The sequence below is a fragment of the Chironomus tepperi genome, unplaced genomic scaffold (genome assembly GCF_022539635.2).
Source record: "Chironomus tepperi strain 1889 unplaced genomic scaffold, CSIRO-AGI_Ctep_v1 contig_85, whole genome shotgun sequence".
NCBI lineage: Eukaryota > Metazoa > Arthropoda > Insecta > Diptera > Chironomidae > Chironomus > Chironomus tepperi.
In genome coordinates this window covers 1,572,245-1,597,662 of record NW_027226207.1, presented here as the reverse complement: position 1 = coordinate 1,597,662, position 25,418 = coordinate 1,572,245, and the positions used below count along the sequence as shown (strand labels likewise).

General features: G+C 31.6%; 1 protein-coding gene across 1 annotated transcript in view; it reads right to left on the bottom strand.

The window, feature by feature from the left end:
• Positions 1-22,952: 22,952 nt before the first annotated feature.
• The window catches only part of side-V (sidestep V), a 92,536-nt gene continuing 90,070 nt past the window's right edge, over positions 22,953-25,418 (bottom strand). Inside the window, exons 19-20 of the mRNA XM_070634431.1 lie at positions 25,045-25,193; positions 22,953-24,822 (exon numbers count right to left, since the gene is read on the bottom strand). Coding sequence (XP_070490532.1) covers positions 24,319-24,822; positions 25,045-25,193 — 653 coding nt within the window. The 3' untranslated portion in view covers positions 22,953-24,318. The remainder of the gene's footprint in view (positions 24,823-25,044; positions 25,194-25,418) is intronic.

Sequence of the window (25,418 nt, the reverse complement as noted above, 5' to 3'; positions counted from 1 at the left end):
ATGTTCGGAGCAAATAAGAATGTATACCGAATAATCATTGGATGTGAACTATAAAAAGCAGGAAGAGAGAGAAAGTTTATGAAAAGCTTGGAAGTAAATTCAACGCCATATGAAGTAATTAACCACACAACAATGTAATTTATTTGGATGTCGCAGAGGCGGATCTAGGAAGTTAGGAATCAAGTTGAAGCTAAGGATGTCAATTTTGTGTCTAAAACTCTTTTGTCAGAGACTGGAAATAAGAAAGTAGCAGAGCTGATTTTTCACCAAATTTCACACAAATCCCTAACTACACATCATGCATTTTAGTGACTAGGAATCAACTGCTGGATAATAAAAATTCTCTATTCCTTAATTCTTGAAACGCCATTCAAGTTCTCTTAATTAAATTTTATTCTGCTTCTCACAGTTTATCGATCTGTTATGAATTGATTGTTAACAGACAGTAAAGAAAGTTTAGATGAATTTTGCACGTAAATGATGTGAGTTTTTGTGGTTTCTCTATACTGAAAATCAGTAAACTTTATGTTCAATTTTCCTTAACTGAAGACTAAAAATGATTATTGATGCACTGAGACGTTAGATTGTGAGGAGCAAGGGTGTTATTAGATTGTAGAATTAATGTGTGAGATGCAACCAAGCATCAGATGAAGTTTTCAAAAATAATTGTGAAGTTGATTACAGCTCCGAGTAGTAGAGTATTCCATTTGGAATCAAGATGAATGCATAAGGAATCAAGATGAATCCATCAGGTATCAATATGAATCCTTAGTTTCGTGTTTAGCTCGGGAGCTAAAGTTATATTTATTGAGATTTTGTTGAACATCTTGTAGATAAGATGTATGGCATCATATCTTGAAATCTCTAGATATCTGACTAATATAGTAATTTAATATGAATAGATTACTTTAGAAAATATATTCAAATTATGATCAAAATGGAAAGATTTGGAAGCAGACATTAAGAGATTATTAGAGGTTTATGACATCGCAGGCAGAGTGAAATCTGGGGTATCTATTAGGGTTCATTCTAAAAAAAAGCAGACGAAAATACAAGACTGCAGGTTTGGATGAACTAAAAGGTAAGACCATAAACAACAGTTCTGCGCATCTACAATGCAGAAAATGCAGGTCAACGGTTTTTGGCCGAACTTAGTATCTATTAAAATGTACAAAAATCTTTCAGTTTTAAAGAAATTTTTTTAGCGTATACTGCCTAGTGGTTGATCACCATAGGTTAACTTATTACGTAACGCGAATTTTTTGACCCCCTCTCTCCTTCGTTTTCCTTCTTGATAACTTGGCTAATGTTTAAGACGTAAAACCTCTCCGGTATCTTAACCCATCAGTTGAGCGACCCCATTTCTATACAATTTTACAAGAATTTGATTTTTGACTCCAAATTTAGAAGACTAAGATTGAAGCTGGTATTCTATTGATTATCACTTACGTTACTTAATTTCTAACAAAATTGTAAACAGAAATCTTTTCACCTTTTCAATCCCCAAAGATCAATATCAACTTTTTTTATGTATATACAAACATTTCAGTACTACCTACTAACTATTAATATGTAGAGTCTATATATATGTTTCGATAGATCATTTGTTATTACCTTGATTTTTCAACATAAGCCAAGAAGAATAAAAAACAAATTATCCGATAAAATGTTAATAACTTTTATGTTCCACAAAAGAAGAAATGATTTATTGTGATTATATTTTATGGCGCATTTTTCTTGTCGCTCTTTTTACGATTTTGATGATTTGCCTCGTAAAAATAGAATTGACGTTCAATCAAAACGTATTTTCTAGTTATATCCAATAAAAATCTAATCAAAATCGCCCAGTAGTTTCACCATTTGATATAAATTTTTAATTATCTTGAACCACATAAACATTTTAAATTATTTGTCTGTCCTTCTCGTAAAACTAAGTAAGAAACTACTGACAACATTAAGAATGAGAAGAATATTAAGAAAATGTTGAGATCATATTACAAGAAGTGGCCCTGCGGGACGCCAATTTATTAAATGAAAGATAAATGAGTAACATAATTTCTCTCATTTGTTGTTTTGACGATTGGATATCATGAATGTATTACAATTCTGACAATGGATGCAACTTCTTCTTTTTGTTCTGTTGTTTAGAATTATATTTTTTTGTATGTACTTGGCATGTTTTTGTTAAAGAAATCTTTATAGTCTGGCTAGTCTGTGTATTTGTATGAATAATTGAGTATTTTTGGTGCTTATTGGCTTTGTCTGGACTGTAGAGCAATGATGAGTAAAATTAACAAACAATGAGTATGCTTTTGTGATTCAGAAAAATCTTGGTAACGGTGCCAAAAAGTGGTCTTTTGCATGTTAGGGTAACAAATGTACCGCGGTACATTAGTGTGCCTTACAAATGATATGAAACTTATGTTGTGTACGTTTTCGGTACAGGTTCATCAACAAAGTTTTGTCCAAAAAATAAAAGGATGTGCAGCATTGCTCTAAAGCAAGGAGATTAGGTTAATAATGTTTGAGGTTAGGCTCAAACATCTCGAAGGATAAATGTACAACTTCTAGTCCGTCAGGCTAGAATAAATTCGGATTCATTTTGATATTTGCATTAAGTAGACACGACCAAACATTCAGAACTGACAGAAGTTCTCGAACGATAGAATCGGCTTTAGACAATGGGCCCACTTGCGCCCCAGCTTAGGAAGGAGAAGAAGTAATTAAAACAACACCTTAAAATGTAGGTTTCCTATTCTACTAATCGACATGAGGACCATTAATATCATACTTACATATGTCCAAGCATCTAGAGTATTTAAAGACGTGTAAATGAATAAATCAACACATGAAACCAAATGAACGTGATAAAATGCGCTTAAACTGCTACATTCCCCTGACTTATCATCAACATTCAAAATGATTCACTCTTAAAACAAATGAAATCTCAAATAGAATTCAGCATTTATTGTCTGCTCTAAAAGAAGAATTGTACATTACGGCGACCATAAAACATCGACCACAAAAACAAGCACAAGATTGATGTTAGCAATCAAGGAATTTGAATTATCTTCAAAAAGCAGAATGTATGTACGTACATAATCATAAAAATATAAATAACTCATGGCGACATGATTTCATGTTCTATTTCCAATTCTATTTCTGTTCTTACATCATGTAACCTTGTCTTGGTCTTATTCTCCTATCTGTTTTATATTTAAGTCTGAATATTTCTACCCAAATTTGGAATTTGTAGTTAATTTTTTACCGCCATATTCAAAAAAATGCCATCACTAAGCAGTTAAAGTACTATCGCTGTTGAAATAATCTCTGTTCATTCATGTTCATCCAATAGCTCTTGACAATTTCAAATAAATCCTCTTAATGGCTGCTTTTTATGCGATATGAACTTTATGATTCTTTTTTTTGCCCATTCAACTCTTTTGTGCGTCTATATTTCAACATCAAGATAACTTTAGCGCTTATATGTACTACTTACCTTTCAATTTTGTGTTTTTAAGTGCTCCGATAGAGGACGGATTTTTATGCACCTTTTTAGCACACATTTTACTGATAAAATGCATTGAATTTTTAATAACATCCAGCTGACTAATTGACTGATTGAGTGAATGTAGAGCTACTCGATTGTCTGGAAAATTGGTGTAATTATAAGCTCATATTTCGGGTGGATAAGCTCATCATTTTTTAGCGTCGACACTTTTTAGTGAAATGTTTGCAGACAATTTGAGATAAGGAGTTATCTGAGGAGATCATTATGGATCAGGGGAGTAACTGAAATTTTTTGAAAGGGACCCTCCTCCCCCTCTTCCCGGAGGTGGTATTGCAAAGCGAGGTTAACCTCATTCGAGGGCATGACTTTATTATGGAAGCACACAATAGAGTCCTTTCCACATCCACTGGAGTTAAGCTGAAAAGGTGGAATCCATGAACATGAAGGGAAGGATCCTTAATTCTTGAATATGGGCGTCAATCAGGAAGATCTGTCTCATCATCATGGACAAAATTAATCCTGAATAGATCAAATGCTCAGTCATTCCCAACACCTTTTCGTCGTAGCTTATCCAGCTCATTTACATCCCAAAATGCGCTTTAATCACCATACAAACCCAATTAAACAGTCATCATACCAATCTCAATTCGACAATTTTAGCATGTTTTACGATATATTGTTCTACAAGCATCTCTCATTACATTGCACACTCAAATGTCGAGGAGTTTGATAAATGTGAAATTTTGCACCTTTTTTTTTCTAAATGCACAGAACGCAAAGAACAAGAATGGAATGAGAAAATTTTTTCGGTATGAAAAGAGATCTCTTCTTCTTCACTATTTTGTGTGCAATCATTGTCTCTTAAAAAACTTACAATTCATCAAGCAATGGATTTTCTTCTTTCTTTTGTTTCCCTTTCATGCTTTTCACATGAAAATGATTCCCAAGTTGAGAGGTAAAGTTGAATTCAGTGCAAATGATGCACGGGTAGATAGAAAGACTGCAAACATCAAACGGAGAGGAGAAAAAAAGAATGAATTAATACTGAAGATGAAAAAAAAAACTTTGTTTTATGTCTTGGGGCACTTTGCCGTTTACTCACTAAGCTTGGGGATCGTTCGCATGTTAGGTGATGTACTTTGAATGGGGAGGTGGCTCCAGATTTTAGTTTAACATTTTGCGGATGGAATTGGTAATTGGTAAGCGATAAAACCAGCTTAAGGCACCAACTGAGGGAGACCATGGACCACATTTGATCTGTATGGCTAGTAAGCAAGAATGTTTGGTGGATGGAAGGGGCGAGGGTTTCAATAAGTCAATTTATCATGAGTTACCTAATAAGTGAACAGCCCCAGTAGTGAAGAGCGAAATACATTTCTTCACATATTTCAAGTACTTCTTTTCGCATTTATTTTTGCTCTTGCTTGCTCTTCCTTTTTTGTCTGTTCAGTATTCAGCGCAGAAAATTATTATTATGCAATTTTTTTATATTCAACTGTTATTCTGCTTATAAAGATACCTGAGTATCCCTTTCCTCTGCTAATTGCGCCTCTTTTTATGAAATGTATAAGCATGTAGCTCAGGATTCTCAGTTGAAAAATTATATAAAAAGAGAGAGACTTTTTTTTCATCTTCTTTTGATCAATATTCTTTTGTTATTCAGATGGAAGGAAGAAATTTCAATTTGCAATATGAATAGCATTAAAATATAAATAGGTATAAAGAGTAAGAATGGAAGCTCCTGAAGTCTAAATAAAAGTTCAGGATGTTTCTGTTTTAAAATTAATTGAGTAAATGAATGAACATTGTTAGTTTTTGAAAGCTAATTTAGTCATTTGTAGTTTCTACTGCTGCTATTGTTTGCTGTTTTGATTCAGTTTTAATTGTTTTGTGATGAGGATTTGTCATGGAATAAAAGTAAGGCTTCGAGAATGGTTTTAATTATGAATTGTTGATGGAGTCTGTGATGAAAATCATCTCTTACTTTCTAATCACTGTAACGGTGTTGTTAGTTCTCCTATAAATTTCTTCTACTATAGAACACAATTGTGCTATATAGCGAATAAAGAGAGTTGATAGTGTAAATTCTTTTCATTCTCTTTATCATTGATGCATTGGATTTAGGTTCGTTTTACTTTATTCTTACCTTAATTCATTCTTGTACATCACTGCTGATTCCTGCTATGTGAGAATGCTGATGTATTTCACTTACATATTTAGGACACACACTTAGGTTTGTGTGGGTAAGATCGAGTTACTCTTTACCAGATCTCGAAGTCAACTCAGATTTTGTATGGAAAAATTAACTTGACTAGACTGGACTGGACTCGTCTCGGTCTTAAACTCTCTGCAACTCCCTGGAACTTTATACTCTGTCTTAAGCATACCCTTATTTAATGCCTGGTATAGTGTTACTCAACTATAGTCCGTGTCACACTAAAGTGCACAGGAGGAGGAAATAGGAGAGGGGTTTGAGAAGAATCTTAAGAAAATATTCCAGTAAAGTTCACACTCATCTTGGATAATATCTATGCAGAATTTCTAAAAGTTTAAGGCTAAAGATAACATATCCATTATATTCGCTGTTAGAAACAACTAACCAATTAAATACTCTTAACTTAATGGATCCAAAAATTTCCAAGTAATTCCTCTACAAGATCTCCTTGATATCAATAAGACCCAATACGAAAATTTTAATGGTTTTATAGAACAAATTTCTAGATAAAACTTAGTTAATAATAGAACTTATACATTTTACATCATACCTTAGAGCATCCTTCAAAAGTTCTTGTACATGTTCACTGAAACTCTCGTCGTTAGTCAGCATTTGCAGTGCCTTATGAAATCTTAATTTGATATTTCATTTTTCCTTTTCTCAACATAAGAGGTTTTACTGAGAACTTGGAAAATGTTACGAACTGTAGCAAAATTTCAGTATAGCAAGTTGTTTACTATTATGTATGCTTCAAGTACTGCATTCTTATGGATGATTGATGTCATAAACTGCAAGTGGTCTTGAAATGCGATGCTGAATTTAAAGTATTTTTAAATGGATTTTTACCATTAAATTTTTTTCCAGCATAAAGCTTTATCAAGCATCAATTTTAAAAATTCTATGGCTCACCGCTTATCCAATACACGAGAATTTCCATCGCTCATACAGAAACATGTCATGAATATTAAAAATAAAAATTAATTTTCTTTAAGTAGCAACATTAACGGCTTCATCTCCTAATTTACTGAAAATAATTCCTCATAATAATTCAAAATAATTAATCTAAATAATTAATTATTTTTCGTATCGTGTTACATCGTGTATAAAGAAGAAACAAGAAATTAAACGTGGCGCCCTTAGTATTGTGCCTACATCGAAATTTTAAATTGATGATTTTTTTTAAGAAAATAAGGAAGGAACATTCTCTCAAATGACGATGAATAAAAAGAAGTTGCTGAGCTGAAAGAACAACAAATTACCCTTTTAAGAGCTTTCGGAAAAAGAATCTTTAGTATGTACAAAAATGAGTTTTGGGAAGTGCTTATTAGCTCATGAATATGGCGCTGTTGATGGTTGTGATAATGATATGGATGCTTGTGGATGTAGAAATTTGAGATTCAATTAATTTAAGACTTTGATGACTGTACAGATCAATTGGGATCTATGGCCTGTTTTAGATGACACATGAAGCTAGATCAGGTCGGCTACATTTTGAAATTAATGGTATACTTGGAGTCATGAACATGGATATGATTCATGGCACTTCCAAAATTGCACACAGTTTATCCATGGCATTTGCCACGATACACAGGTTGTCTAGTGTTGAGCAAGACTAAACGACGACTCCTGCTCGACAAACGACATGTAATGATGTCGATCATATCTAAATGCTGGCTAGATAGGGCATTCTACTAAAATACAATTAATGACTCAACAGCTATGTTAAATTCTAAGTAATATATCTCCTCAATCCCCATACATACAGCATTTGAACTGTGCCGATTGATTCAGGCTCTAATTTGAGTCCGTTCTATTTTATTTAACAATTTTAAGGTTAATTTGCACTTTATGTAGCATCAAGCATTAACAATTTACAAACCTCCTCTTAACGTATTCATGAATATCCCTGAAAAATGCATTAACAGCTCTCAACATTGTGTACACATCCAACAACAAACACACATACTCCCTGAAATTAAGTTCTCAAAATCAGCACTTTTACGACTGACACCCAGATGATTAAAGTAAAAACAATGCCGCCTTTTTTCTACCAAAAACAGAAATGCGTTAAAATGAGAATAATGAAAGATGAGAATTTATTTAAGACAGCAAGAAGAAAGAAAAAAAAAGTTCTATTTCACTTGAGCTAGCGGAATCGTAAAAACGGAGAATAAAGCAAAGAAAGATCAAGGCAGGAGAAAAGAAAGCAATCAAAAAATCGTAAAAAATAAAGAAGAAACGAAAACATGCATTTTTATGTTTTATGATTTGGAAAAACTGAAAAATTTGTTTCACAAAGGAACTCGACTTTTCCTTGAAATTAATTTTTCTATGTGCAATACAAGGGGGTCCACGGTTTGAATAATTTTAAAAATTTCAAATTTTGCTTCTGACGGCATTTTGAGATTCAAATTTGGCTAATTTTGAATCAAATAATTCAATCTGACTATGATTCCTTGAAACAAAGCAATTATTGAAACCGAGGACCCCCTTGGCATTTATGAATGCACGCATACAAATAGGTACATAAAGGGCAGTTATTCATAAACAGTTTATTATGATTTTTATTTCTCTGTTATTATAATATTGAATAATATTCATATTTGATGTTAATGAAGCATGAAGTGAGTTAAGCACTAAAAACGATAACTTTATGTGTACACATTTTCTTCCCTTCCAATATTACATTTTTTTAATAACTTTGAGTGTTTTTTTTTGGATTATTTATTGGGCAATAAAGATAGTAGTTGTTTATCGTTCTATTCTTTCATGTTCTGATGTAGATGTTCATGTTGTGAGAGCCATTCGATTGATAAGTAAGGCATTTTAATTATAGATTTGGGAAATTTGATAGTTCTTGTGTACATAACTTGTCGATTTCATGTTAATTAAATTTTCTTCTTGTTCCTCTCACTATCTTAAGACATTTTTTCGGACTACGATAGTAAATAAATGTTATTGTTTATTTTTGTGGATTAAAATTCTCATGCTGAATATTGTTATGGTCTACTGCTAGCTAGGGCAGTGGTGGACAACCTGTGTGTCGCGGCACACTAGTGTACTGTCAAAAATGGTTGAAAATACCATACATCGTATGCTGTTTTAGGTTTTGTTCAAGGCTTAGATGTGCCGCAGCACAGAGGTTACCCACCACTGCCCTAATGGAATGAAATTTGTATTGCCATCTACAGAACAGACAGCTCAGTTGAACAAAACTTTTATTCCTTAACTTCTTTTTACTGCGCATTAGTTTTGATTAAGAAAGTCCGTGTTATTCTTCTTAGTATTTCAAATCATAATCATATTCAGATAGACATAATACAAATGTAGTCTTGGTACCAATTATAATGTGCTATATGCCATTTTTCGATTCATATTTCATCTTTAATTACTATTGAAAGAGTCGTTATTGCCTTTAATAACCCATAATTAAATGCTCAGTATTTCTTATTTCGGTCAAGTCGTCAAAAGAGCTATAGCATTTCCGAAACTAATTTATATAGTTGAATGTGAACATTACTAAAGTACATATGAGTTGCAGTCATATGAGAAATGTTGGTTTCCGAAAAAATCATGTTCAATTTTGTAGGTATAAAATAAATTATTCTGTGGCTTACTAAAGGGTTATTCATAAATTATGCATTGCGGATTATGTCAGAGGTTTGATGAAAGCTATATGTGAATTTTTATATTTGAGTCATAACAGGATATCGCGATTTTGGGAATCTGTTGAAATTAAATTCACACACTTAACCTTAAAATTTGAGTGTTTTTATATCGTTCATGACTAAATTAGCTGTATTAGCAACATTTGAGTAACATTAGACTAAAAAGCATGCAGAAATGCTATTAAGTCTACATAACTGACTGCCACTGACCAATAACCCCCATACAAGAAATGTTAACAATTCTAGACTGACCATTTATGTAAATTATTCAGCATAACCTCAGAAATATTAAAAATTTTAGGAATTTATAATTTATAGAGTATTAGAGACTGAAACTTGAATATTAATAAATCAAAAAAGTATCCAAAAACATCTTGATCATGGCACGACGATGAAGTTAATGACAGTCATAAAATCAAGCTGATTAAATATAATAAACTGAAATTTAATGATAATTTGAGACTTCTCTTTTGTGTATAAAACCAGCATTTTAAACTAATAACAAATTGAAGCACTTACTTCACTTCATTTTATTACATTTCGCTTTGCTTTCTATTCATTACATTATCATTTGTACCATAAAATTATATTGTTATATCTGCAAGATAATATCTACTTCCATTATATGCATTCTGTGATGCCAACGAGAGATTTTCATGCATTTATTCGGTGTTGAACTTTTATAATTGCACGCGAAAATAGCGTTGGATGTATGGATTGCATACATTATCATACAATTTCACTGAATTTACAATTATCCTTCGTACTTGTTAGGGGTTGTTTGTAAATGATGTTCATATAGCAAATAGCGGGGTGTTTAAGGATATTGAGCTTTATGTAGGGTGATCTGCTTGTTCAAGATTAAGTCCCTGATGGCCTAGATGTGGAGCAAGAGTCTGGAAATTTGAAATATACTCGGTAGAGGACATTAGTTCGATTCCTACTAGTGATCGAAATCTGCCGAATTCATCAACAATTCTGATGAATTCTGCCAAATGTTTGGATGAGTTTACTGAATGCATTTAGCCTCTGATTAGCTGAATTCAATAGATAATTGAGAGCATTCAGCCAAACATTTCCGAGAAATCTTGCCATTCACATACTACAACTAGGATTTGAAGACAACTAAGATTCAGTATGCAACAGTACAGTCTCCTTGACATTATTCTTAGCTATGAAGCTCATAAACCCTCACATTAATTATAGGACATCATTTCATGACTGACCATTTATTTCGAATTGAAAAAAAGGCAAATATTCTCTTTCAAGCTGTATAAAAAAAGGCAACGAACAGAAGCACAGAAAGAGAAGGGAGAAAGAAAAGTGGAAAACGTCTCATAGTGGAAGGAATAAATTACACTGTATACTGTACACTGTTGAATAATTTATGCAAAAGCGCCATTTCGAATGATGCACGTTTTGCTTCATACATGTATTCGGAGTTATATAAATGAATAACTAACCTAACCCACCTAAATAATATTTCACTCATTCTTGTTTCACTTCAAATTTGAATTCACTCGAAAATGGACATTCATGCAATTTTAATTTTCTCTGCTGCTCTATATTTTTCCATACCAAGGGAGTGAGTAAGTAAGGAAGAAGAAAAAAATACTCTAAATACGTGTTTCGGAATGAAATTTATATTATGCACTTATACATGAAATGTATGGCGAAGTGAGCAATATTTGAGAAGATATATGAGGATTTTAGTGCTTTTTATGGCGACGACTCTATTAACTTTCGCTTAATCGTAGAAATAAATTTTAAAGCTCATGAGAGGTTGTTTAATATATTGGCGTTATCTTTAACATTTATTTAAGTCTAAAACGATTTCATATTGAATAGGAAAATAAATGGGATTATGGCAATTTAGGCAAATGCTTTATCAATTCAATTTTGCTGATGAAAATTCAATTAGTCAAATGACAAAATCACGCGGGGTTAAAAAAAAGTGTTGATGTCGGGTTTGATTTGAAATAAATTTCATAGTCATTAGCTTGTTTTTTGTTTGGATGACATTAAAAAGTTTGGTGATTTTTGAATGTCTTTAATGTCTGTTTGGATTTAGTTACGTATAGAGCACTAAGTCGACTCGTATTTATACAGATTCGAGTTATGTCATTCGAGTGTCTTCACACTAGAGCTATGTAGAATTCAGACATCTTTACATATCTGTTCAAATGTTCAGGTGCCTCCACACTAGAATTTTCTGATTCAGGTGTCTTTACAATATATATTTCCGATTCAGGTGCCTTCACACTAAATTTGACTGATTCAGGTACCTTCACATTAATTTATTTCCGATTTAGGTTTCCTAGCATTCGAACTTTGTAATTAATAAGTGTCTATATCCTCCAGATTATTAGATTTTCAGGTTCTTAAGCACTCAAGCTATGATCCTTTAATAATATCACAGACATGCAATCACAGGAAGATCCGTCCAATATTCCTCATTTTGATTCAAAAAGGAATAAATTAAGTATCTAATTTCAAGACTATAATCAGTCATTTAAAGCATGACTGAACTAATATCCATCTACTATTACCTTAAAGATGCTTTGACACGACCAATCGATATTTCTACAAAGAAGTCTATTACAAGATGACTTGATACACAAGATGACATGCTATCTATAAACATAATTAATGTTCATTAAGTTAATTCCATTAGATCCGCTCATTGAATACTTGTTTGGAATTTTAGTGAGTCACAAATAAATATTCTTTAAGCTTCTACGTCGTCCTTCATAGAGTTCAATGCCAAAATTATTATTATTTCATGGTAATAAACAATTTCGAGCATAACATCTGGTCATCAAGATTTCTCATGCAGAAAATAATTTTTGAAATGCATTTCTCAGGATGTGAAATTTTCCAGTAATAGTTGGAGCTGCAAAATGTCAAAATGTGCTGCTTTCTATTCTGCATTCAGCAAATAAAATGTATGCTTCTTTTTTTGTTGCTGAAAAACATTTTGCTGTGAATTTTTTTATATATGGAAAAATCTCGTTATTTATGTATTTACCCAATCGTCCATCGAGACAGAATATCATTTTTATTGCATAATGTAATTATTTTTTTCTCCTCTGTCGAAAGTTGTTTGCAAATATTTGAAGCAATTTGCTTGCGTATCGTAATGGAATTTTAAAAATTTATTTAGCAGTTTTGAAAGCTTTTTAGTGTAGCTTTTTTTTTATTTCGTTCAGCAAATATGTTGATGTGCATGCTGTGATTTTGTGGATTGAATATTTGAGCATTTCGTTTATGACGTTCAATATTGCTTGATAAAATGGTCTGTAAAAGCATTTTGATTTGAAAAGTTCTAGTTTCGTTCTAGTGTGAAGGTACCTGAACATCGATGCTCTAGTGTGAAGACACCTGAATAACAAAACTGTAGTGTGAAGTTGCCTGAACATCAAAACTCTAGTGTAAATCCACCTGAATATCAAAATTCAAATCTAAATAGACCTAAACATCAAAAGAAACGTATACTAGTTAGGCATAAAATATGCGTTCCAATCACCAATTCTAAATTCGGTCTAAAATTTGCTATGTGATGTTTATGCTATCTGTATTTGCAATGCTTTCAACGAACCAAAAAAGAAAATCTGAAATTCTAACGAGAAATCAAATACTTGTGCGAATTTCTAATCAGTTCACTGATTCACAGATTGAAATATATTCTCTGTGAGTGTATTTTCATAGCTGACTTAGCCTTGACATTGAGCAATTCTGTATATCCATAGTACAATAAAAGAATAAAACTCGATGATGCTGAACAAAAAAAAGAATTGCTGAATTGTTAATGAACGAATACTTGAGATAACTGTGAATATAAAGAATTGCCGGATGGTAGAGATTTTCATGCTGACAAGTGCTTGAAGCAATCACTACAATAGCGATTAAATTGAATTTTAATTACTTAATTAGTCGGCAATCATCTTGTATTGAATTTCATTCTCCCTCTGCTGTCGTCGTCGACTCTTGTGCCATTCACTTATGAATTGAAAATTTTCTTCCATAATACAATAGAAATTAAGTTTGCGGTTGACTTCTTATTTCTCTCCACGCTCTTCGTACTCTTATGGATCTTTATTTTTATTGAAATCTCTGCTGATGTAGCTGAATTGACAAGCTGGCTGCTTAAGCCGTTGATTAAATTATTAAAACGATTTTATGGGAGAATAATAATGAAATTAATTTGATTTATTAGCCGAGATGTCTTTAGAGGTTGTATAATCATCAGCAATTTGTATATTTAATACCTTAGAGGCAAGAAATTGCTATTGAGGAACAACTTAACTAGTTTATTTTGATTAGATAAATGTTTATGGAGGTAATTTCACAAAATTTATGTGACAAAAGTTAATTACGGGATGGTTTTGTGATTGGAATTCCGAGTTTTAAGCCTTACATGGATTTTTGGCTAAAAAATGTGCGTAAATATGTTTAAACATTTAGTGATATGGCTTTTAGAAACATGTTATGTTATATCTAAAACAAATTAGTTTTTTGGATATGTGCGCTGTGGCTTTTGATTATGTTCCGCGATGTTCAGTGAATTGTTTTAAAATGATAATGAAAAATGTCGAGGCATTAATTCCTCAACATTTTTTGACTATCATAAATGCTGATTTGCTACATTTTTGGAATATTTTCGTGCATTTTGTGAAGTTTTTGAGTTTTTTGCATAATGATGTGTAGTTTTGGGTTGTGCTTATTGACTAACAGTGGTGCCAACCCGTTCTTTAATCCAACGAGTCACGGAAGTCAAATTTTGCCTTAATCTCGTACATTGAGCAGTTAAAGTAACTAAACTTCTGATAAAAGCCAAAATTTGGAAATGGTATGATTCGAACCGATGACTTTCGAGTTACAAAAACCATATTTGAGCCAAGTATCACGCTGATTACTTCATAGAAACAATTAACAACTTCATTCTTATTCTGATCTAAACATACAGCAAGCAAAGCCAAATTAAGGGGGAGGAAGACCAGATTTGGTTGTCAAATCACCTCATATTCGACTCAAGTCAGGTACGCAGCCATAACTTTTTTGAGAAGGTAGTTCTGGATAGGTAAAGGGATTTTTGGATTTTTATCACGAAAAACCCTTGCAAATTGATGCTTTTTTGCTTGTCTTAAATGCGCCCTTGACACAAGTTTCTTCAAAATTCCTGGCAACGCCCCAGCCAGCTTATAACTCTTTAAGACACCACTTCTAACATCCATCGTACCTAATTAATCTTAAAAAACATACCAGCAGTTAATTAAACTTAAAGTTCCTCTAATATACCATCCCCTTTAATCTTTCAGCTACGTCTATACCAATATAAATTAAATAACTTCTCACCATACTCAATGTGCTACTCGGTAAACACCTTCAACAACTTTAAGGTGATGATAATTTCCTCATTGAATGAATTTAAGAGAGCAAAAATAGAGAATGTTGAATAACAAAAAGCACGTATTATAAACTCAACCTTCCCCATCGAAACTTTATTGCTTACATTTTTATTTTTCAGCATAGCATTAAAAACTAATGCAACAGAACTGTAAGAACTTTTAAATGAAAAACAATTTTCATTGTTAAATATGCAAATTCATTCAGGGAATATTTATTTATACACATTGTGCATTTATATTTATGCATAAACTTTTTTTAATTTTATGATCAGCGTCGACTCCACCTTGAAATATTTAATTTCTTTTATTATCTTTGATAATCTCGAACATGCTGAAATAAAACATTTGTTGGAAGTAAAAAGGCTTTAATTTTTTTTTTGAATTTCTAATGGATATCAAAAGGCACCGCAAATTAATTTGTTAGACGAACACACAATAAGACTTGGATATCATCTACTCTTCTTTTTTATTAATGTCTCATTAGTCTCAGGCACTAAAAAGAAACTCCTTTTGTGATTGAACTATTAACTCAGTTTCGGTTAAATGAAAAAAGTTTTTTATGACTGTTCATCAGAAACATCATTATGATCATCAGATGTGTGGCGTTAATGACTGCACATTGATGGTTCGGTCTCTCTTTTGTTCATAGATATTTATTTTATTTGATTTTTATGTTGGTGTTTATTGATTGTTGATGAATAGGATTATAGACATTTGATTCATGCTCCTGAAATGTGCTTACAAATCGGATTGAATTTCAGCAAAAAAAGAAAACTATTCAAAAAAAGATAGGTCAATCTATTCAATACATGGTAGTATAAAAGACATAATTTACAATATTTGGGATTTGAACCGCTAGCATTTATGCGAAATACTCAAACTTTTATATTTTTATACATTTTTGATTGACAATTAAACTTTATCATTTATAATTCCATAACTTAGAAATGAAAAGAATTACTTACCTCGCTGTCTGTAGAGATCAATTGTGATCCATGGCATCTCTTTGATGTCATCTGAAACTGGCTCTATCGCTTGTCAATGTCCAATATAAATTTCAATATTGTCTCTAAGATGAGCTTTCTTCCATTTGATCTTGGGTAGTCATTAGTTCATAAATGCACGCTTGCAGACAATAAATGCATGCCTGCAGGGTTGGACTAGCTATAAGGTGCCGAAAACTGAAGACCTGCTCATCTAAAATGCGTTAAAGCTAGCATTCTATTTGCATATTAGGAACAAACTCAAATATTGCCAGGAGAACATTTTTGGGTCAAGATTAGACAGTTTGTCGAAAATAAGCAGCATCGCTAAATAGACACCACTTGGTCCACTAAGTTGAGATGAAGTAGTAGTGTTAATATTTAAGTATCGCCCATTGAATGCTGAATCTTTTAAAAATTCTGTATAAAACTTATTTTGACTAACATACCAGGGACCAGGGACGTATTCATAGGGGTAGAGGAGAGGGTTTGACTCATTACCTCCCTCCCTCTAATTGTTAGAAACAAATCTTCAATTTGTCCCTGTTGTATGCTCAAAAGACTCCACGAGAACGGCCACCCTGAAAAAAAAGAGCAAAGCATAAACATCAACCACTCAAATCACGTATCAAAAAAGGGATTTACACAATAAAAAAATCAGTTAAATTTAATTTTTACTTCTCATTCAGTTTATTTCTTTTTTTTTCTTTGATTTATTTTTCTTTTCGTTTCTCACTTTTTTTATATTTTTTCAACATCTGATATAAATTCTTCATTTTTTTTATTTATTTAATTATTTTTTTCATTTCTTTACCTAAAATTTATACACAATTAATTATTTTAATAAAAAATATCTAATCTTTAGCATTTAAATATATAAAAAAAATTGTTTCATTTTTAATCTAAATCCTTTCATCATTCTCATCCATATTCACGTATATTCTCGATTCTCACTGATTAGATTAGTAGCTTTACATTATTAACTAATTTTTTTATTTAATATTATTATTGTACATTAGATAAATGAAGGTTTTCTTTCTTTTTTTTTTTGATCACGAAAAACAGATTTTTTGCGTGAGATTGGAATTGAATGGGGGATTACACAGGCTACGCACCAGGGGTGTTGCCAGAATATTTCAATTTTCGTTTTTTTTAAAAAAATTTTAAAAATAAAAAAACCGTTAAAAATTTACAATTTTTTAATTCTCGGAGGGGGTCTCCTCCTGGCTACACCCCTGCATCCCACATTCGATTCCAATCCCACACACAATTTTCTTAATTTTATTTAAATTTAAAATATGAAAACCGTACATAATCGAATTTTAATTAAAATTTAATGTCTTGAAAAATTTCAACAAGCTTGAATTAATAAATTTATTTTTTTTTGTTAAACACTCAAGAGATTCAAAAATTTTGAAATCAACTTTGTTATGCTTGTTTTATGAAATGAAATTATTAAATATATTTTTTGTTTCTCTTATCATTTCCAGTCTTTGTAATATTATATAAAATTTTATAATGTTTAAATTAATATTTATGAATTTTTGATGAGATAAAAGAGAATTTTTGGTATTGAAAAAAAAATGAATAAAATTAAAATAAAATGAGTTTTAAGGATCTTTAACCTATACAAAGTATTGTCGAATGATTTTTCAGGTCGTATAGAGCATGTAATTAATTAATATTGGAAAAACTTATTTGGAACTTTATACGGAAAAGTTGCGACAGCATAATTGCAATTTTATGTTGGGAAACTTAATATCAACTATTTTAATTATTCGCCATTGAAGGAAGAACGTAAATAATTCCGTAATATTCTAACAAATACCCGAGCAGAATAGGGATCGTTCAGTTATTACTTTAGAGAATAATGAATTTTATTCAAAAATGAACAATGGAATTCTTGGAATTTGTGTCTCGCACTGCGGCCCCACTGTGGCTGAACGATAAGACATGAAGTTACTCTGACGTCACCACCTGAGCGACACAAATGAAGAAGGCTCCTTAACGAAGCTTTTAAGACTTTTAAGGAGACCTAAAGTGGTTTAATGGAGCTTTAAAGCTCTGCAACGTAGTATTCTTTATTTGTTACACTCGATTAGTGACATCAGCGTATCTTCGCGTCTTGTCGTTAATACGGTGACGTTCCGACACCATAAGTAAGGCTTCGTTACCGAACATTTAGAATCCATTAAACTCCTAAAGATTTAGCCTTAAAAACTTTGAAACAGGGCCTTATTTAGATGTGTCGCTCGGATTTCGATTTTCTTTACGTCCAAAAAATGAGATTTCTTGCTTTATGCTGCTCGGGACAATTACTTTTTCATTTAATTCGCAAATAATGGCTAATTAAAATTTATACTAAAGACACAACAACGTTTAATAAATTCATGGATATACAGTATATTTGCAAGAAACTTTTACTTCTAAACTTTGAGATAAAATTAAGCAAAGCAAAAAAAGGAAGAAAGAAATTCATTGTAATTAATTCATTCCCATATCGTATAATTAATTTCAAAATGAAATTACCAAAAGCAACTTAATTTTACAGGAAAATGGCACTTGAAGAAAATTTTAATTGCATTTAAACCCATTTTTGTTGAGTGGAGATAAAGGGATTCAAGTACTATGTTCATACCTTTCGAAAAGGAAACTTGAATTGAAAGTTTATCTCCAACATTTATCTGAAAAACGATTTTCTCTTCATTCGATGCTGCTTTTCAGGGTTGGGAGAGTTGTAGTTGTTGGCAATTTCTATAGAGCTTTTGGATATGATTATGGAATTTAGCTTGCAGAAGATGGGGAACTTTCTAAATTAGGAAATTCATTGAGTCATGCACTATATTAGCAAACTAGCTCTTGTGGATCATTTAATGGCACAGAAAGTAATTGATACAGCATTATGACTGCTAAGCGCCATATCTATGCTTAATCTAATTTGATACCGATTTTGTATCAGACATTCAACTTAGTTGCCGACTTTGAGATAGTTGTTAACCTTACCTAACTTCATATCGATTTGGTATCGGATAGTGGACTTAGTCACCCATTAAGAGGCATATCTATGTCTTATCTAACCTGATACTCTTTTGGATCTGGATATCCGACTCTGTTGATGGCATAAAACTAGGTTCCGATCAAAATGGTACAGTCTACAACTGAAGGCTTGTGAATCCTGAATTCGGGAAACGCAATGCTGCGGTTCTTGGCCGTACTCTATTAAAAACCAGTTCCACGACTAATCTAACTTGACATCGACCTGAAACTAGCTCAGTACTGAATATTTTCTACTTGTTCTCAATGATCAACTTAGTCAAGATATCGCAGCATTACTCTGTCGCGGAATAAAGCATGATAATCATTGGCTAAGATCCAACAACTTCATCGCCCCCCACCCCAACCCTGCCGAAAATTTCTTAACTAAAACAAGAAAAAATAAAATACTTGACTGAAATTTTTTTCTTATACTTAAAATGTCTATCTACATCAGTTTGAACGGTTCTTCCTCATGCTATGTACAATAATAAAAAAATAAAAGAAATGAAATTACTTCATTTTCTCATTTTTGTAATTCTCTTTGCAGCTATTTCAGCTATTTGTGATTCTCATTCAGTTTGTGGAATTTTTGAAAATCAAGAAAAAACTTTTCTTTTTGTCCGCCCACATTTTCGGAGGTAAGAAATATTTTGATGATGTACAGTAAAACTTTTTATTTGTTTTTGGATCTGCGTCTTTAAAATTTACTGCGGTTGAGCATAAACAGTCAACTTTATGCAACCGATGGAAAGTTTTGGCTTTAATCATTTAATTTTTCCCAGCAACAAGTTTTGCCTGATTTGCCTGTCTGGTAAAGTTTTCATCTCTGCAGTATTTAATTTATAAGTGGAAAGTTTGTCATTGAATGAGATTAAAGATTCTGTGTATGTGGGTAGTTTAGGCTAACGATCAAGTTGTTCTACTTTGAAGTTGATGGTTTTGTGGTGCTTGTAACATGAAATATTAGTCTAAGGACGTATTTGAGTCAAGAATCCTCTTAAAATCTTCAAATTTCTGACGGCGCCACGTGTTCAACGACAAAAAGGTTTAGAACTAAAATATTTAGATCCAACATTTGTATAAAATCAATCAGTTCATGAACCCTCATCAATTTGCTCATTTCTTGTGTACTAAACATGAAAAGTAAATTAGATAATGTCATTTATGTTGGAAAATAATCCGAAAAAATTACATCCATTATTGATTGTAAAAATCCATCGAGTAAAATTTTATTACATCCACTTCTTATTTTTTTATTTACTTTCCTCGACATGACGATAATGTCGTACCATTCAAACTTTTCTTGCTTGTTCTTAAAATGATTCAAATAATCCTTGAAGATTTCTTTTTTTCAGCTTTAGCAAGCATAAGCTGTTGTTTTTTTCACTATGATAAGAACATGGAGAGTTCATTGATTCAATGTAAGATGATGCATGAGATATTCAATATGCTACAATGTTGTTGTTGTTTTTTTATGATAAAGTTGTAGTTGTTAATAAATTATGAGCACCATTTGTTATGTATTATTTTAAAACTATAGAATATATCCCTTTTTACAAGAATAACTTATTGTTTTCCACAATTGAATTTATATCCCATTTATTTGTTATGTTTTGTTCTAAAAAATGTCATGGATGAAAATATTGCGAAATAAAAGTTTCATGAACTTATCTTGAAGAGAAGTTTCAAGGTGGATTGTTGGTATTCTGGTCAGAGCTGGATTTCTTCTTGAATACTCTTATGAACTTCACTAGATTCTTGTGTGGACAATAACTAGTTAAAGGCAATTTAATACCCAGTTCATGACTAGTTCTAATGTATTTTTTCCATTTGCATTGGGTTCGGCCAAGAACAGTAGGACTACATTCCTGCATTTTAGATGCACAGGTCTACAGTTTTGGGTTGTACCTTATAGTTTGTCCAATGCTGTAGACCTGCATTTTGGTCTGCAAGTCTACATTTTTGGTCTGCAAGCCTGAATTTTTGGACTAACTCTACAATATTCCTATGAATTTGGCTAGATTAAATCTAAAATTGCTTAGATTCTTCTCTTTATGGCTAATGTGCCTCTAATGTGCCCGAGTGGACAAGCATTCATTAGAACTAGTCATTAACTGGACATTAACTAGCATTTGATTAGGTTATGATGACACAAAAATGTCCCTCAAATTCCTAATCCACTCCTGCTCCCAATTTCCATCGTCACGATAAACAGCACTAGCAATGGAGTGAATTTGCAATTTTCTCTTCTTTTACAGTTTTTGAATGTATATTGATCAGATATCATAGTTCCCATAAATCCTTCAACAAATTTCGATTTTGTCACAGTAAAACTTTTATTTTATTGCAATGTTTGCAATTTATATCCAAAGCCCCCATAAAAAATGTTCTTGTATCTTGAATTTAATATCCGAAAATGCTTCATCCCGCGAGCTATAAAAATATTTTCATTTAGAAACTTGATCTTAGTGTTTATTTCAGAGTGAATTCGTTTTTTATTACTATTTTGATTGAAGGGGCTGGATTAGCTGCTTGGATATGGTGGAATATTTTTAAAAGTTGGGAGTTTGAAGTTTGAAGCTTGTGTCTTTCAAATGAAGCCCTGTGACACCCGGAAATTACCCTACTTACTAGACCTTGAAGTTGACTATGAAATCGAGTTGATAGTAACCTTAAAAATCCAAGTCGACTTCAAGCTCTGTTACTTCCAAAATTGAAGATGTTTTAGAACTTCATCATTCTAAATTTAGAGCATAACCTCAAAAAGTGAACGAAAATCCTCAAATTTAAAATTCAAACAAATTTGAAATTTACTTGTTAAATCTTGTAATCTACCAGATTAATTGTACATACTCAGTTCCGACGTCATAAATTCTTTCTTATTCCAAAATAAACTCAACAAAGAAATTCTTCAATGTTTATGGTTTTTAAATGAACTCAGTATAACTCGCGTCGTGCCTTAAAATAAACTTTATAAGTAATTAAAAAGTCTTAAATTCAAATGAAAAAATTCTTTGAGAAAATACGCAATAATGATGATAAACTAAAATTGGAAGCTCGATATTTTTTATTCTTCGTCAACATAATTACTAATTCTTTCCGTTCTTTGGTATTATCTTAGCAGAATTTCATTAAGATTTCCTTTCCGAGAATGCCTGTAATTTTTCTCTTGGAAAAAGGCGGTTTTTTGCGTTTTTAGATTTTTACATTTTTCTTATTTTTTTTTTTTTTTTTGTGAATATTCTAAAAATATCTTTAAAATAGGACAAGATTGACAATTGATAAATCGACCGACTTTCAATTCGTACCCAAAAAAAAGGGTTTTTTATTCTCACGAGAGCACCTCACACCCACAGCAAGTTTGATTCTTATGAGGATTTCCATTTCCAAGAAGGATTTCCCAAATGGTTTTATCAAGTTTTTTTATGGATGAAAAAAAAGGAAGGAAAATTTCTTTAAAATAAATTGAGATGTAAGTAGGAGTTTTGAGTTGTCAGTGAAATTCCTATAAAAATATTTGTCGGGGATGATTTATTTTAAAACTTTTGATGTCATTGCAGTTCTATTTACTTCGTAGTAATAGAATAGAATTAGTTGGGGAATTGATGATTCAATTGCGTAAGGAATCAATATATTTCAATTTAAGAATTTTTGAGAAAGTTTTGAAATGTTATTCTTTTGTCAATTACTTTTTGGGGACTGTTTATCGATGATGTCAAAATATTAAAGTTTTTGATTTTTGAAATCTTTCAAATTTTTGAATTTTAAATCTTCCAAATTTTTGAAATTAAAAATCTTCCAAATTTTTAAAATTAAAAATCTACCAAATTATTGAAATCAAAAATCTTTCAAATTTTTGAATTTTAAAAACTTTAAAATTCTTGAATTTTAAAAGCTTTTTGAATTTGAAACTTAAAATCTTTAAAATTTTTGAATTTCAAAATCTTTCAAATTTTTGAATTTTAAAAATTCCAAATTTTTGAATTTAAAAAAATTCAAATTTTAGAGTTTAAAATCTTTTAAACTTTTGAACTTAAAAAATTTCAAATTTTAGAATTTAAAATCTTTAAAATCTTTTAAATTTTGAGTTTCTCTTTAATCACAAAGAGTTGAATATCATTTATGACATCATAAGTGAATCTATCATTCCAGCAAATTCACAACTTTTATATCCATTTTAATGTTAAAAGCATATTTTCAAATGAATTTTATTTTTACCATACTAAGTAAAGTCTGACATCTTTCACAATAAATCATACTTTTGAATAATATATCAAAAAACTCTTCATCTCCTCCTAAACACCCTTTTAAAGTCTCTTACTACTGATGTAGAAAACCACACAAAATTTTTGATGTGTCACATGAATAAGCACTAACAAAAGTAGTTTCATTTGGTTTTATTGGTTTGCTTTGCTGAAATCAAAATTGAAACTTTTTGACTCGAAATAAAATTTTAAAGTGGAACTTGACAAAAAAAAAAATGCTCAATGAGTAAAACCAAAAGCCTCTTCAAAAATTGGATGGTAATTTTTTCATTTCCAATTCACTTCGGAAATGGTTTCAATATTTTATGAAAAAAAAAGGGAGACAAAATCATTGCTATGGATGTCCGAGAACTCTCAATGATAAAACTTTTAATGAAATTTATCATCAACTATCTAAATAATTTTCGAGAGGAAATTGAAAATCGCTGTCGATTCATGTCACAATAATTTCATCTCTCATGCCAGTTGTATTCTCTTTTTTATATATTCCGAACCTAATCTCATAGATTATTCAATTCCAATTATCAATTTCCGTTCTTTTTTTTTTTTTGCTTCCTCACACTTGACTTTTCATTATTAACTGATATAAATAAAGGAAGAATGAACATTTTTAGGAGTCCTTGTCACGTTTCTTAACAAGAAGATGCGCCCTTTGCTTTCTCTCGACATTCGAGTGGATATACAATGTAGATTTTTTCATGAATAATGAAGAGACTGTGTTTATAATTGCTTTGTTTGAGACTTTTTTTTGACTTTTGTGTACGTTTTGTATGTGAAAAAGTTGGAAAAAGTTCTTTAATTCCCAATTTGGGGTCGTTCGTAAATGATGGGTGCGTATTCGCGGAAGAGGATCAACATCCTTTTTAGAACAAAACTCTTCAATTTTCTAGGACTTTTCGTAAAATTCTATCTAAACTTTAATTATTAGGATCTATCCCTCTTCCTGACACTTAACCCCATCACCACCCCCACCTCCTATGTCTACACACCCTGCATCCCAAACGTAAAATTAAGAACAAGTCTGCTGGAGTTGATGACATGAAAGATCCAATTTAGAAATTTTTGACTAAATCAACACTTTGTGTTCCTAGAAGTAAGGTTAAACAAACTTCCAGCAACAACATAAATCCCTCATTTCCAAGGAACAAACAGAACAAAAGAATGGCCAAAAAAGAGAAAAATGGAAATGATTAATACAAACACAAATGAATGATACAAAAATAGAAATGTTTTCATGATTCGTTAGTATTTGATAATTGACTCATGGCACTACCATTCGTGATAATACCATTATTTATCCTATTATTAATTTCGGCCTTATAATTAACATTGAGCAATGGCATTCGGACTGATGGTAGAATGCTCGTATGAATACATTGATCCGCTAAATTTGTTGTTGTTGTTGTTACATCACCATTCTCAATGAATGGTGTTGTCGTAACAAGCAAATTATGTTTTGTTGGTGATAAATTTTGACTGCCAAAACCAACAAGACTCGATGTCATTAATTTCTGTGATATTTGTGATGTCGGTGATAATGATGTTGATGAGTAATCTTTCAACCCTATCGGTAGACGCGTGTAGATATTTGGCGGTGATTTCGAGCGTAAAATTGTAGTTGTGGTCATGTTTGGATTGTTCGCACTAGTTGGTGATGATACAGCATTGAATTTACGTATCGTTGGATTGTTGTACAATGCAAATCCAGGATTTGTGGTAAGTGATAGCTCGCCGAACTGCATATGTGTATTTTTCATTGATAAATAAAAGAACAGACAGAGGTAAAAATGAGCAAATTTTGTTCATAATTAGACATCAAACATTCCCGTACATGTACGAGAAAATTAAGGCACAGCTACTCATCAGATAATTGGAAAATTTCCTACTGAACAAATGTGCCGTGGAGAAAGTCTCTCTCAACGCACCATAAATCAATTAATATTTGATAGATTGCTTACCTGTTTCTCACTAAATCGTAATGTCGGTGAAATTGAATTTGGTGAATGTCTATTTACGTAGCTTAGTTTTGTTGGTGTATACAATCGTTCGAATTCTTTTTCATCGTCACTATTATCATGAGGTATCAAGTCTGGATCGTTTTTCTCGTCTGCAAGCGATAATAGTCATGTGTATTTTCCCACCGTTGATATTGAGTGAGTTATAATTCCATAAGAGAATAGAAGCAAAATAAGAAGAAAAAATAAGAAAGAAAAAAATGAAAATCATATTTCTGTACAGGAGATAGATGGTCGAATGTTTCATTCCCAACGATAGAGTTGAGATTGTTTGTAATGCACTTACTGCACAATAAATTCACATTTTATAATGCATC